The 15,354-nt window shown below is 41.7% G+C and overlaps 1 protein-coding gene across 10 annotated transcripts in view; it reads left to right on the top strand.

Annotated features, from left to right (window-relative positions):
• TJP1 (tight junction protein 1) overlaps positions 1-15,354 on the top strand; it is a 354,643-nt gene that overhangs the window by 269,217 nt on the left and 70,072 nt on the right. For all 10 annotated transcript variants that reach the window (XM_080980656.1, XM_080980659.1, XM_080980658.1 and 7 more), the window contains one exon: positions 10,506-10,562. In XM_080980656.1, coding sequence (XP_080836782.1) covers positions 10,506-10,562 — 57 coding nt within the window. The remainder of the gene's footprint in view (positions 1-10,505; positions 10,563-15,354) is intronic.

Here is a 15,354-nt window from a genome sequence, read left to right as displayed (position 1 = left end):
ACTTACCAAGCTGACCACCACCAGGGCCCTGACGTGGCTCAATGGGCTAACTGATTGGGAAGGCTCTGGGAATTTTACCATAGGTCCAGAGCAGGCAGGGTTCAGGCCAGGGAAATCTGCTTTATGCAACTGCTTGGTGTTATCTCATTTAACCGTTAAGTACACGTGGCTTCATAAAGAATGTCTTTATGTGCCTTCCTTGATATCAAGGCTGCTTTTGACACTGTCGACAGGGGGCTGTTATGGTCCAAATTGGAGACAATGGGCCTAGAACCTAGATTACTTGATCAAAAAGCTTTACGCAAAGAACACCTGTCGCATAAGAACAACACCAGGGAATGTAATGACAGATCCTGTCATTATAAACAGAGGTGTAAAGCAGGGCTGTTTACTCGCTCCCTCTCTTTTTAACCTTTTTCTTAACGACCTCACTTCTTTACTAAAACAGGTGTATGCCCACAGCCCAAAACTCAATGCATCAAGCATTCCCATCCTTCTATACGCAGATATGATTTTGCTTTCACAGACAAGAATTCGCCTAAAACGTTTGTTAAATTCCTGTATTGACTCTCTGTCCAGAACGAAATTGTGCATGAACTTTGATAAAAGCAAAATAATGGTTTTTGGGAATTCACGCAAAAGCTATAGCTGGGTATTTGGTGGGAAACCCATCCAGCAGGTATTCGAATTCAGCTACCTGGGAATCACATTCCATCATAGGCTTCTATGGTCCTCGCACCGTGCAACGGCAGTGAGCCTGTAAGATGTCTATGCAGGCCACAATGCGTTTCTTTATAACAAGAGGTAATTCACATATCCCCTCTGCCCTCAAGGTCTTCAACGCCAAAGATATAGCTCAGTTGCTCTACGGAATTCCAGTCTGGCTGCCAGGGTTTACCCAGCTGGTAGAACAAGTGCAGGCAGCTTTCCATTTTAAGATTTTTGCTGTCCCACGTTGTGTACCCTATGCAGCCTTGTGTCTAGAGGGAGGTCAACACAAGGTAGAGACCATAGCCTGGGCGAGATTTCTCACATGCTGGTTAAACATCTGCCTCACAACAGATAGAGATCCTCTCCCTAGTGAAGTTTTGCTAGATCCCTTTCTTTCCCCAGGGCTACAACGGTACAGCAACTTGGGCTGTCAGTGGAATCTTTGCGATCAATGTCCCCACCATCTGCCAAGGCTACAATAAAAACTAGGTTGTGGGACATTGAACGCCAGGAACTAACAGCAGCAGCAGAGAAAACATGTTCCCCTCTTAACTTTCAACTTTCTTGGGCACATGAAATTAACCACAGTTACCTTGAATTTTTGCTTAATCCTCAAGAAAGAAGAGCATTTTAATTCAAATCCTTCAAACCTCCTATGGAGAAGGTTCTCGGGAATGGTGGAAGGAGAAGAATTTGCCCATGTGAAGACCATCAGGTGGAAACTCTTACACATACGGTTCTGAAATGTAAACTGTATGTTGATCTCTGCCCACAGTTCCAAATGGAAACTAGAGTTAGAGGTCATACATTTTCTATTATTGGGGAATAATCAGGAGATCACCAAGGTAGTGGCTAAATATCTTTATCTGGTTTTTTGTCGTCGAAACACATTGCAGACGTCTGATCTCCCTGGAGACCTAGAGATGTAATGTTAGACTGCCTTGCCTCTTTCATTTGACAAATGTTTTGTGTCACTGAGAAGGCGGTAATTTTGTACTGATTTGCTATGGATGTTTGTATGTGATGCCAATAAAAGGTTTGATGATGATCATCAGCAGCAAGTGTGCCCACCTCTATAAAAGTCAAAGGTTTTAGCAGTATGCTGGTCTGTAGCATTCAGATGTGTTTTAACTCAATGCCAAAGAGGAAAGATGAGACAGTGCTCTTAGAGAAGGAAGTGCTGCTGCCCATGAAACTGGGAAGGGTTCTAAGGTCATCTCCAACCAATTTTATGCCCATCATTCTACAGTGAGAAAGATTATTCAAAAGTGGAAAACATTCAAGACAGTTGCCAATCTTCTCAGGAGTGGACACCCCAGCAAATTCACCCCAAGGTCAGACTGTGCAGTACTCAGAGAAACTGCAAAAAACCCCAAAACAAAAACCCAAGAGTTACATCTCAGACTCCTCAGACCTCAGTTAGCATGTTAAATGTTAAAGTTAATGACAGTACAATTAGAAAAAGACTGAAGAAGTATGGCTTGTTTGGAAGGGTTATCAGGAGAAAGCCTCTTCTCTCTAAAAAGAATATGGCAGCATGGCTTAGGTTTGCAAAGTTGCATCTGAACAAACCACAAGATTTCTGGAACAATGTCTTTGGGCAGATGATACCAAAGTGGAGATATTTGGCCATAATGCACAGTGCCATGTTTGGTGCAAACCAAACACAGCATATCAGAACAAGCATTTCATACCAAGTGTCAAGCATGGTAGTGGAGCCACAGGACCTGGGAACCTTGCAATCATTGAGTCGCCTGTGAACTCCTGTGTATACCAAAGTATTCTACAGTCAAATGTGTGGCCATCTGCCCAACAGCTGAAGTTTGGCCAAAACCTCAGTTTTTCTTAACAACAACAGGACAAGGACCCCAAGCACTCCAGCAAATCTACAACAGAAAAAGAACAGAATCAATGTGTTGTCATGGCCCAGTCAAAGTCCAGACCTCAACCCAATTGAAATACTGTACGGGATCTTAATAGAGTTGTGCATAAACAAATGCCAGCAAACCTCAATGAAGTGAAGCAAAACTTAAAGAATGAGCCAAAATTCTTCCACAACGATGTGAGAGATGCATAAAGTCCTACAGAAATATTTTTTTCATGTTATTGCTGCTAAAGGTGGTTATACAAGCAATAGAATCATAAGGTGTGCTTAGTTTTTCACACATGGTTTTTCCATTTTGGCTTTATTTCTGTTAAATAAATATTGACATGGTGTAACATATCATGTGTTGTTGTTCATCTGAGGTTGTATTTACCTAATTTTACCTAAGGAACAGATGGTTGTTATTATGTCTTCATATGTAAAACCACAGAATTCAAAGAGGGTGCACTTTCTTTTTCCCATAACTGTAAGTGCATGGAAATCAGAGCTCTAGGTGTTAAGGCTTGTTGGCCCTGATCCAGAGGTGTAGTGGGGTGTGGGAGTCAAGGACTTTTCATTTGGCCAATGTGTATGTTGCCCATAAAATGGGTTCATTAGTTCTTGGTCTGAGTACACCAGCAGGTGGCTGAGCTACGTGCTATGTTACAAAAATACTGATTCTATTTTCCTTGGGCAACACAAAGCAGCTGCATTTTTGGATAACATATTCCGACCCCATCCTCAGCTTACTAACAACGCTACTATTCATAACTGTGAACAAACATGGTTAAATATAAAGTAGGCAAGATCTTTTTTTTTCTTTAGGAAGAATCAGGGATTACTGGATCATCTTGATAAGTATTCTTTATACATCACATTTAAAAACAAGTCGCTGTGGAGAAATTTGGTGGGTCAGTAAGCCCACAGAATTTACTAGCCTGCTGAGGGAGTGGCTGAGGAATGATAAGAGGGCTCCATCCCTGTTGCAAAAGCCTGCCACACTTCCATGCTGGTTGTGGGGATGGGCTTGTGGCAGCCCACCGGGTTTCACTGCTGTACACAGAAGTAATGGTAGGTGGGAGTGTTCCGCTTTCTCACTGCAGCCTCCCCCCTTGCCTGCATGTGGCCTTGTCACCCATGACTCCTAGGCTGGTGCTGAAATGCTACTTCAGTGTCTTGGTTGTTGGCATCCATCTGTCTGAGAGACAATGGAGTATAACTCCAGAGGTGAAGTCAAACTGCTGGAGAATCACAGCACCTGCTGTGGCTGCAGAGACCTGTAACTCATAACTGCTGCCTCCTGGATTATTTTTGTTGCATTAGCAGCACAGAAGTGACCTCTCCAGAGTGCAAGCCTGGGCAGTTGTTATGGAGGTCCTGGGCTGCCCAGACAACAAGACCCCTCTGTCAGCCTTGCTGGTGTGGTCCAAAGGAAAGCAGAGCAATACATTTGGTACCAGCTTAGCTGCAGGAGTTACTGGAAGGAAGCGTACAAGACTCCCATCTAACAATCTTAGTTTACTCCTTCGCCTTTTCTTCTCCCAAAGATGTCCCTCAAGGCAATGGGTATGGATTTCCCTTAGGGTATGCTTCTGAAGTGTCTGTATTCAGAAGTATATTGCCTCGATACATGAGGCTTCTCTTTGGGTCACCCAGTCCTAAATGCTTTGCTAGATTAGACTGAAGTGGTCCAGCAATGTGTTCTGTGCATTATCATGGTTCTTGCTTACCCTGGGCCTTTTCCCATTTTTTAAGCTGTGCTGTGATATGTGCATCTGTGTTGTGATAGGTGCTGCTGTAGCCTTTTATCTTTTTTAAAGTAGCTTCCCTTTGCAAGCTGAATTGGTTAAATTTTCTAAGCAGTGGTGGGATATGTGTGCTCAGTCCTTTCAGATACTCTTCCTGGACCCAAACAATCTAGGATTTAAAGATGCATACTGGGAGCTGGGACTTGGGGAATTAGAAAACCAGCTGGGAGCCAATGAAGCTACATTATTGTGGACCCCATGTTCTATGTGTGGTAGTCATACATTGAACCAGCTTTGGAAGAACTCTCAAAGGTTGCCCTGAATAAAGTACATGTCAGAGTCTTCAAAATTTCTGTTGATGTTCAGACACCCTAGATACAAATTGTGAAGTTGTATAAATGTGAAATATTTGCTTCCTCATGTTGTGAGATCAAAAAACCCAACAGGACTCTTGAGAGCATCTATTTTGTGTTCAGATTTTCTCCTCTTCATCGCCAGTTGCATGAGGGGAGTGTTTCCCCCCTCCCTAGTGATATAAAAGTTCCAAAACTTAAGTGACTAACAGAGAAGAAGTCGCCTCTTGTAGGGGGCAGGCTTGAACAGGAGACTCTCTCCACTTTTCCTAACTCATCATAGCTAGAGATTATCAAGGATAATTATTAAGCACTGGGCTGTTCTGAGCTTGACATATACTCAATAAAGTCAAAGACAGAGTAATGTGCATATTAAGGAGAATGCAGATTAGGCATTGCATAGCTTGTATAAATTAATTTTGCATATTATGTCATTCAAAATGAAACTCGCGTAATATACACCTGACGACCTGCCATCAATTCCTTTGTTGAAATGATTAGAATGCTTTGTGCAGTATATTAGATGCTTAGATGCAGTATATTAGATATTAGATGCTTTCAAATATTCAAGAGTTGCTGAAGAAAAAGATGCATCATCAGGGGCTGATGTTCACCTCTTTCCCTGCCTTTGTCCTGGGACTTGGGTGTGGTCCTGGGTTGGTCATGCTTCTTCCCTGTCCTGTGAAGTGAGCTTGGGCCATCAGATGGGCTTCTGCTCGCCTTTGACTCCTTTGCTCAGATCTTGCCCAAGGGAATGGGTACATGCAGATAAGAAGGCTGGATTTTACAATTTTGTAATAACCAGCCAGATATTGGGTTCTGGATTTCTTTGTGAATAATAAAGCAGTTTAGTCACTCATTTCTGTTCCTGCTTGCATTTTCTGTTTTGTTTTAAATATGTGCTCTTTTGAGTCTGACATATGTTATGACTTACAAGAAGCAAGGCATTTAAAATTCCAGCCTGCCTTTGGTTTGAAAGCAGGAGTAGATAATACTGGACAGGAAAATATTAACCGATGCAAAACAAAGAGGGGGCTTTGCCCTGCCAGACTTAAAGTTGTATTACGAAGCCGCAGCGTTTTGCTGGCTAAAAGACTGGCTACTTCTTGAAGACACTGATGTGTTGGATTTGGAAGGGTTTAACAATACCTTTGGATGGCATGCATATTTATGGTATGACAAGGTTAAAGCAAACAAGGCCTTTAAGAACCATATTGTCAGAAAATCATTGTTTAATGTCTGGTCAAAATATAAAGACTTGCTGGAAAATAAAACACCAAGGTGGCTTTCACCTTTGGAAGCCAAGGCCCGAAAAAGACCCAATATGGAGGCTAAATGGCCAAAATATTGGGAAATACTAGAAAAGGATGGAGACAAATGGAAATTGCAGAGTCTAGAGAAAATGAAAGACAAAGTGCGAGATTGGTTACATTACGCTCAGATCAAAGAAGTTTTTAAAAATGACAAGAAATTAGGGTTCCAGGTGGAGAAATCGAAACTAGAAACAGAATTGTTAGAACCAAAGATTAAGGTACTTTCAAGGATGTATAACTTGCTGTTGAAATGGAATACACAAGACGAAACGGTTAAATCGGCTATGATAAGGTGGGCACAGGACATTGGGCATAATATCATGTTTGAGGACTGGGAGAGGTTGTGGAGTAATGGATTGAAATTTACTGCATGTAACGCCCTGAAAGAAAATGTAATGAAAATGATTTATAGATGGTATATGACCCCAGTCAAACTTGCTAAAATTTATCACCTGTCTGATAATAAGTGTTGGAAATGCAAAGAGTGCGAGGGAACGTTCTTCCACCTCTGGTGGACTTGCCCTAAAGTGAAGGCGTTCTGGGAAATGATTTATAATGAACTGAAAAAGGTATTTAAATATACCTTCACTAAGAAACCAGAGGCTTTCCTTTTGGGTATTGTCGGCCAAGGGGTGGCAAAGAAGGACCAGACATTTTTTATGTATGCAACAACAGCAGCAAGGATACTTCTCGCAAAACACTGGAAAACTCAAGATCTACCCACACTGGAAGAATGGCAGATACAACTGATAGACTACATGGAACTGGCTGAAATGACTGGCAGAATCCGTGACCTGGGAGAAGAGAGGATTGAGGAGGATTGGAAGAAATTTAAGAACTATTTACAAAAACATTGTAATTTGAGTGAATGCTAAATAAGATGCTAGACTAAAACAACTGAGCACCACTAAATTTAGAAGTTTTTTAAGAAATTAAGTAAGACTGTGAAAATTTAGCTCCTTTTGAGAATTATATGATTATGAAATATAGAAGGGATATAAGATTTTAAATAAGATGATAAATTGCTGACAAAATGTTTCAACGATGAAAATGGGAGCGGGAGATGTGAGGAAGTCCAAAGAAAATGTGAAAATATGTTAAGACCGATGTTACATTGTTTATCTTGTCTATTTTTATTGTAAAATTTAATAAATTGCTTTAAAAAAAAAAAGGAAAAAAGAAAATAATTGCTTTTCTCCCACATGACATAATAAGGGCCCCGTAAACCAGCCAATCATTTCCAGGATTACTTTCCTGAGTCCACAGCTGAGCATGTTCCCTGAAAGGACCATTTTGCTAACTCAGATACAGAAACATGATTGGGAGGAAACGCTTCTCTTGATCCTGTTGTCTCTCTGTTAACAGGCAATATCTTAAACAGTTCTCAAAATGTACAGGGGTTTTTTTATCAGTAGTTGCCAGTAGTAGCAACAAAGCAAAATTGTACAGAGTATTGAATTGGCACTTCTTCACTATTCAAATAAAAATCAGGTGTAAAAACTGGAGCAAAGTTGGATGCTTGCCCCCCACCTCCAGTAAATATTTAAACAGAGTTCCAGAAAAGCGGTACTTCGCTTAAATATCATTATATAACTTTGGCTATGTTCCCACAATCTGATAAGGATGGAATGTGGTTTGTTTACAAAGTTTTCAACTAACTTTCCAATGGATTTATGTCTTCCAAGATTATGGTTTCTGCAGGCAGGAGTCACTTTTAACCTGATAATATTGGAGAAATCTATTTAACGAAACAACTGCATCAGCTAGTGACTATGCCCAGACAGAATTGGGATAACTCAAGCTTGAATTCCTTTTTTAAAAATGCAAATGTTGAAGGGGGTAGTATTTAGTCTGTGGCTTGTTTTTGCCAGGGCTAAACTTTTTAAACTGGCAGAATGAGGACACCCAAAGAAGCAGAGGGAACAAATAACTTTTCCAGTGGAAAGGCTGGGAACAGGCTTGGGATCCTATCCTGTGCATGTACTAAAGTGTACTTGGATGTGGGTGGGTGGTAGTAGTTTCATTGGTTGTGGGTCAAGGAATAAAAAATAAAAATTTATTCTGAAATCTACTGGTTTCACACCAGGTAGAATATTTGATTTTCAGAAGAAGTATTCTGATACCCCCTTTGAGTATTTATATACTCTTACAAGGGAAATCTGTTTAACTGCAAGCATTTGAATCTTTCTATTTAAGCAAAATAACAATGCTGGCAAAATAACAACACTGGCTTCAGTTTTGGGAGGGCCCTTGGACAAGGCCTTACTGCCCCACTCCCTTTCTGTGGCCAGAGGGAAATCATAGGGCAAGCAGGTGATGGTTTTCCATCTCCTCGCTCTTGCAGTTGTTTTTAGGGTTGGGAGAGCAGGTGAACAGACAGGAAGACCCCAGAGGAGGAAGGAGACACGTTCCAGAGAGTGGCAGTGGGCTCCACCAGAGTGTGGCGCTTGGCAGGTGCCGAGCTGTGCCAACCCTGCCGCCATCCCTGTGAAAACAGCTCCTTTTTTCCTCTTGGGAAAGACCTCTGCCCTTGGGAAGGGGCATTTTTGAACAGAATTTGATCTTTATATGAAACCTGTCTTACTGCAGGTTGGAAGTAGAAAAGAACTGCAGCATTAGTATAAAAATAATAATGTGTCTTCATTCAATTCAGTCATTCCATCTAGGATTTTACTTTGGCTTTAACAAAGGCTTTGTCAATGGCCTGTCAATGGCCGCTGGACTCTTCATGTCACAAAGTGTCCTGTTTGGGGGGTTTCCTTGTAAATGTCCAGACTGAAAGCCCAGGTCACGTCTCGTGAATGATAGGTCTTGCAGCAACGCAGCTTGGTGTGAGTTCTGCCTGTCCCTCTTTTTTGGCCCATTATGACCATTAATGTTTCATCTTGAAGACTGTGCTTTCTAAAGACAACACCACTTACATTTAAAGCAAAACCAAAAGCTGTGCTCTTTCTTTTTTGGTAATCCAGTTTTTAAAATTTGCTCCTATCAATACTCTTTAATCTGGCTGTCTGACATAGAAACCTATTTTGTTCCGCTATGCTGGAATTCACGTGAGAGAAGATTAGCATACACAGAACTGCAGAGTCAGTTAAACGTGACCTTCCTATATAGTACAGTAACTCAGCATGTCATAATCCATGCCTAGTGTAAAATGTGTGCCAAATAATATTTCTCTCAACAAAGCACCACAGTATTTTTGTAGTCGGGAAGCGGGGAGATTCTGAAATGATAGGTAGCTGTTTCTGGGTGTCGGGCACAAACCAGTTTTATTCATTTGCAATGTTCAGTGAAATGGAGAGAGTGCTGATACTATAACAAACATTTCATATGTTTATTGACTCTTAAAAGTCTCGTGCATTCTGCATATTGTGTTGAAAGTAGTTTGAGCTGTTCTCTGATAATTTGTACATTTTCACCCTTTTCAGAATTTTAATTATGGTTTACGGAGGAGGGGAAGCTAGATTGGTTCAGCTTGTTTATTTGATTGCAAATTATTTATCTCTTCATTCTTTTTTCTGCTGCTCTGGTGGGTAGGGTGGGAGAAGAGCTCAAGGGGCTTTCTTAAAACAGGAGCCCTAATACCATCAGTCTTAAATTCTTACTGAAATAATCCGGGAGAATGTGGATGTTGCATGTTTATCTCTTTGGATGGTTAGTGTAAGATGCCAGAGATTTCATTAGAAGCACTTGCTTGACGCAGTTTTCATTTATGTGGCTTGTGATAGCCATATTTCTGTGAAGTGTTTTGAAAGTGTGTTTTAAGCACAGTTAAATGGTGGGCAGAGAAATGCAACCCACTAGTATTTGCCACTATAGGGGATGCATTATATCAGTACATAAGGAAATGATGTTAAAGAAAAACTGAAGGCATGTGATAATGGGGACTAGAAGAAATTTATCACTTTGTGTTCCCTGAATGTGGGTTGTCAACTATATCAATAAGTATTTTTTTAAAAGAGGATTGACTATCTGGGTTTTCTGTATTGTAAGACTTCTTTGTAAAACATTAAAAGTTAAGAGTGGCTGAGCTAGACAAAGCACGACACGTTAAGTTTGTAGTTATTCATGCTGAAAATAGAGGAATTGATAGGAAGAGTTTGATAGGAAGAGTTGACAACTGTCCATGTATTCCAGTTAAACACAGGATGTTCCACTGATCAACTATGTGAATTTATTTCAAAAACAAAACAAAAATGTTATCTGTCTGCCTTCATTTTATTCACTGTTACAAAAACCCAAAGCCATTTTGAAAACACATGTACATTTTAAAGTCCTTATTAGTACACTGTCTTTATTAGTGTAACCAAGGTATCACAAAATAGTGTGCAAACTTTCAAGTTCTCCAGAAATCTTCCTCAGGTTAGTTAGTAAAGAAAGCAAGAAAGGAGAGAGGAAATATTTGGCTGGCTGTAAAGTCATCTCTGTCTGCATCTTGTAAGACTACACTTGTACTTGGATTGTTAGCAACGGCAAGAAAGTAATCTTGATTACTTTTTCCTTCCCTTTTAATCAGAGCACAACAATGGAAGAAACAGCTATATGGGAACAACACACAGTGACGCTTCACAGGGTAAGTTTCTGCAATTATAGATCTGTGTTCATAACTCAGGATACTGTCAGCTCTTGAAAACAATAGCAAAAATCCAGATGTCCGGAAGGAAAAAGAAAGGAAACTAGTTGTGTCATATTCCGTTGTTTGAAATTAGTGTGATTGTCAACTGCTTATAATAGTTTATTTATAGTCTCTTGACCACCTTTCTGTAGCAGCACTCCAGGGTTAGGGGCTGCTAGCTTGCCTCTTGTTTGGACAAGAGGGAGCTGGATCCCCTTCCCTACTTTAACTTCAGCTATCCAACAGTGAGCAGATCCTTCGCATTTCCAGAAGTAGAGCATATCCTTTGAAAGCAGAAGGTCCAGCATCTCCAGGGGAGCTGAGAAAGGCCCTGCCTAAAACACCAGTTTTTCTCAGTCAGTGTAAGCGATACTGACCTAGGTGGACCAGTCATCTGCCCCAGTAAAAGGCTTTCTCATGTCCAGGTTCTGCAGAAATGCCCAGAAAGCATCATTGGACATAATATTGAGCTTCACAAAGAACACTGGACTTCTTAAAGGCTTCAGTTCTTATTGAACTTTTTTATTTATTTACTGTTGTTCTCAGTGCTAAGTAGAATTTGATGGCTCGGGACCCAATACAAACCCCCAACATTGTACAGAAAGAGAGCAAGACTGAGGTTTTCCTGGGAGGAAGCTGGATCTGGTTACAGAGGTTCTGAGCACAGATAAAGGGGGCAGGGGGCCAAATATTTAAATAGAAATGGTATTAGCTTCCCAAGGAAGTCACAAGTGGCCAAGAAGTCTAGATGACTGGGGGAAGACAGTTAAGTAGTAGGACAGAACAAAGCTCCATGCTTTCCTCATAGAATGAGAAGGCAATAGGAGGTGTCAACAGCCAGCCAACTTTGCTTAAACTGCTGGACCAAGCAGTGCTGGTAAAGGGACACAAATCACAAGGGAGTGTAGATGTATGCATCCCTGTTGTAGACCCTTTTCCTGCAGCCAGTTTTGCGGCTTGGGATCCCAGGAAGGACAAGAGCATTGTAGCATTTTATTTAATAACTGGGGGCTGCTCGTCCTGCTTGCCAACCCTCCCTGTCCACTAGCCCCTTGGCCAAGTGCTCTAACCCACCACCTCGCCCATCCCTTCACAGCACTCCAAGCCCACCCCCTTGGAAAGGAGGTCAGGAAGCGCTTCACAGAGCTGCTTGCTAAACTGCTCCACCCCCCCAACCCCCCACCCCCGTTAAACCTTCCTGCAACTGTGTTTAACAGGGAGGAGGCATTTCACAAAATGAAGCATCTCCCCCCCCCCCCAATTACAGAGCTCTCCCCGGGGACTGTGCTACCAGGGCTGCTTCCTCACTCTGCAGTTGGTGTTGCTACGGATAGGACTATCTAAAGCAGCGTGTGACTAAAGCCTTAGATTTTTAGGTGTATAGGAATAAATTTATGCCCCAGCTTTTCCGTATGGCTGACGAGACAAAATAAGTTTCTAGTCCCTAGGATCGAAAAGATACATCCATTCATTTTATTTCTAAACCACTCTCCATCCCAAGGGTGGTGATTAGCAAGAAATAAATGCAATAGCGCAGCATATAAATTAAAAAAGACCCACCATAAAACTAATATATCTTACAATTCAAAATCATGACTCACAAAAATAATTCTCGGCTCACTCCTCCTCAAATGCCTGACGGAATGAAATAGCCTTGCCAGGTGATGAAAGGCTGGTAAAGAGGGGGGCAGTTGCGTTTCTAATGGGAGGGTGTGGAATTGTGCATGGTCAGTGCCTGACGCAAGTCCAAAGGGTGGCTGAGTAAGATATCCAGAGGTTGGAAGAACATTCCTCTCTGCTGAATCTCTTCATGACTGACAGAATATAAAAACAGCTCATGCACACTTGCCTAATTTTATGCAGATTGAAGAATGCCATTGTGTCTCAAAATTATTTGGTTTGGCAAAGGATAGCAAAAGATGCTGCGATAGCTACATTGTGTGCACAGGTCTAAAAACAGGAAGTTCCGTGAACAAGAAACGGGTTTCAAGGAATTCAGCAGCTAGAAAAGAGCAGCCTTCCCAGCCCCCTTCTCTCCCACCTCATCCACATGTGCCACATATTTTTCCACCTTGGCTGTTCCTGACAACATATAAGAAAATACATCCCTCCAAAGTAGCCCCCCCCCCCGGCTTTCCCCAGGTTGCAGGAGGGGTAAAGCCTGTAGCATAGGATCAACAGGACAAAAAAATGTCCCTTTAAGTTAAGCACCCTCCAGCTCTGGCCCAGGAATGTAAAATTCGATAAGCTGCTGTGGACTCTTTTCAGTTTGGAATCTCTTGGAGAATATGGAAAAGCCACATTCCTCTTGAAGCTTTATTATGCTTCTTTTTAAATTTCCCACTAAAGAGAAGAAGGAGTGTGTGTGTTTGTGTTATGGGGGGGGGGGGCAGTAGCCGTGGACTAGTTCAGAGATGAATTGTAGCTGCACAAGTTGGTGCACGATTGGCCACTTTCAAAATGTATGACACACAACACATATTTAAGAGCAGTTTAAACACCAGCCTAGTTGGATTACATCATGGCACCACAAACCACCGTTTAATGCTGTCATAACACTGGAAATTCTAGTATATTGACTCAGTTATGATACAGGTCTCAGCATTCCTTATCCTATCCTTGATTACTAAGTGCTCCAACAGCTTCCTGTCTTGCTGTGCATTAAAAATGCATGGTCCTATCTTGACAATCATTGACTTCCATAGATTGTGGATTGAAATATAATAGGATTAGATAAAACAATTCAAGCCAATTTTGTGTGTCCCGTCATTGAACACACAAAAAGAAACTGTGTGTGTGTTGGCATCCATCTGTCTCGAGAGACCATTGAATACTACCATCGGAGAGTTAGCAGTGTCTGCTGTGGCTGTAGAGACCAGAATGGGAGACGTGTGTTTTATTGCAGCTGGAGTAGATGAAGGTATCCGGCTTACCTTATCTAGGACAGATAAAAGAAAGGACTCCTTCACACAGTGCATACTTAAACTATTGAACTCACTTCCACAGGAGGCAGGGATGGCCACTAACCTGGATGGTTGCAGTGATGCTTCTAAATCCCAGTTGCTGGAAACTGCAGGAGGGGCTCTTGTGCACGAATCCCACTTGTAGGTTTCCCACAGGCATCTGGTCGGCCACTGTGAGAAGAGGACTGACTCTTTATGTTCTTATGACTTCTTCATTCAGTCACCACAATATGATTGCCTAACAATCTCAGGTTGATTTGTTGCGCCAGTGCGCTGGTGCAGTGAGACGTATACTGCAGTCTAGGGAATAAAGCTTGAAATGAGAGGCCTTCCAAAGTCACACAGAGAGCTAGACTGCACCATATGCTCTTCATTCCTGACGGAAAGAGAGCTTTCCAGAGTTTGAAAGTTAGCCTTCTTTCACCAACAGAAATTGGAATAATAAGAGGTATTCCTTCATCTCCTTCTTGTCTCAAGTTGGCTGGACTTCTTAAAGGCTGGATTTTGTTTTGTGTGAATAAGCATCTGTTTTGCTAATTGGATTAGCAAAACCACAGGAGAAGTTGCAACAGACATCATTTTTAAGATTTTTACCAGGAATGGGAGGAGTAATATTTCTTGGCTGGTGGAGATTTTTGCCCGACTGTGAGTTGGACTGAAATTGTGGCAAGTCCTGATCAAATATTCCTTTGAAAATTTGGAGAAAACTATAATACTTGGAGATAAGGCACACTGTGTCGCATATGGAACATAAGAAGGCCCCTTGGGTATGATGCCATAGAGCTCATTGAGTCTAGTTTTCTGTTTGCTAGCCAGATGTTTCAAAAAGGCTGGCAAGCAGGCCCTGAAAGCAGTCCTCCAGTTGTACCCCCCAGGACCACCCCACTCAGCTCAATCCTCAGTCCCTCGTGTTCAGAGCTATATTGTGTCTGATGTGAACACCGAGTTTATAGTCTTAATATAGGAACACCAGTAAATTAAAACCAAATATTTCACTGAGACTCTTGCATGAAAGATTCTTGCCTTTTGGTGTGTGGTTAAAGAATGCTTTGCATTACCTTTAATGATTATGTGTGTATAAACAATATTTCTATTAAAGGTGGTTCAATCGCTATCTCCTAAGCTCTTGTTGGGCTCTTGCTGTCAGGGCAGAAGTGAGGACAGAGAAAATGAGGTTCTCTGGTGGTGGTGGTTGTTTTGTAGCTCCCCTTTCTACAAAGAGAAAAAAATGGTTGGAAAAATTAGGGAATACTGGGTGAGAAATCAGGAGGAGAGTTTTACTCCACTGCCTGATCTGGAGTAAATCTCTGCCTAGTTTGGGAATGGGTCAGGCAGCTGAGATGGCTTTGGATCTGAGCCAATTCCCATCCTCCTCTGCAGCCCCCCAAGCTTCCTCCATTTGATGGGGTCGGGGCCAGAGACTGCCATGATATCTGAGAGGGGGATCCCATATATATTCTTTAGTCTATTGGAACAACCCTTCCAGCATTCTTAGGATTGTAGACTAAATGCTCATTTTTTTAAAAAAAAAGGTTTCCCTCTGTGAGGTTTTTGGGGTTTATTTTTTAAAACCTCTGGGAACCTAATACTAAAGTCATTGTTAAGCTTGCTCTATGACATCCCCTAGCAAAACCACCAGATGACAACCTTCCTTTTCATTCCTGGTATTGTTTTCCTAGAGTGCAGCTTACACTTGTGAAACATGAAAAGGAAGTACTATGCAACATACAGAGAGGCATTCATGCAAGATGGAATGTTGTGTCTTCGTGCTCCTCTGGGTTTAGAGT

The sequence above is a fragment of the Podarcis pityusensis genome, assembly GCF_964106645.2.
Source record: "Podarcis pityusensis genome assembly, chromosome: 14".
In the NCBI taxonomy this organism is placed as follows: Eukaryota; Metazoa; Chordata; class Lepidosauria; order Squamata; family Lacertidae; genus Podarcis; species Podarcis pityusensis.
This window is presented reverse-complemented; position numbering and strand designations above follow the sequence as displayed.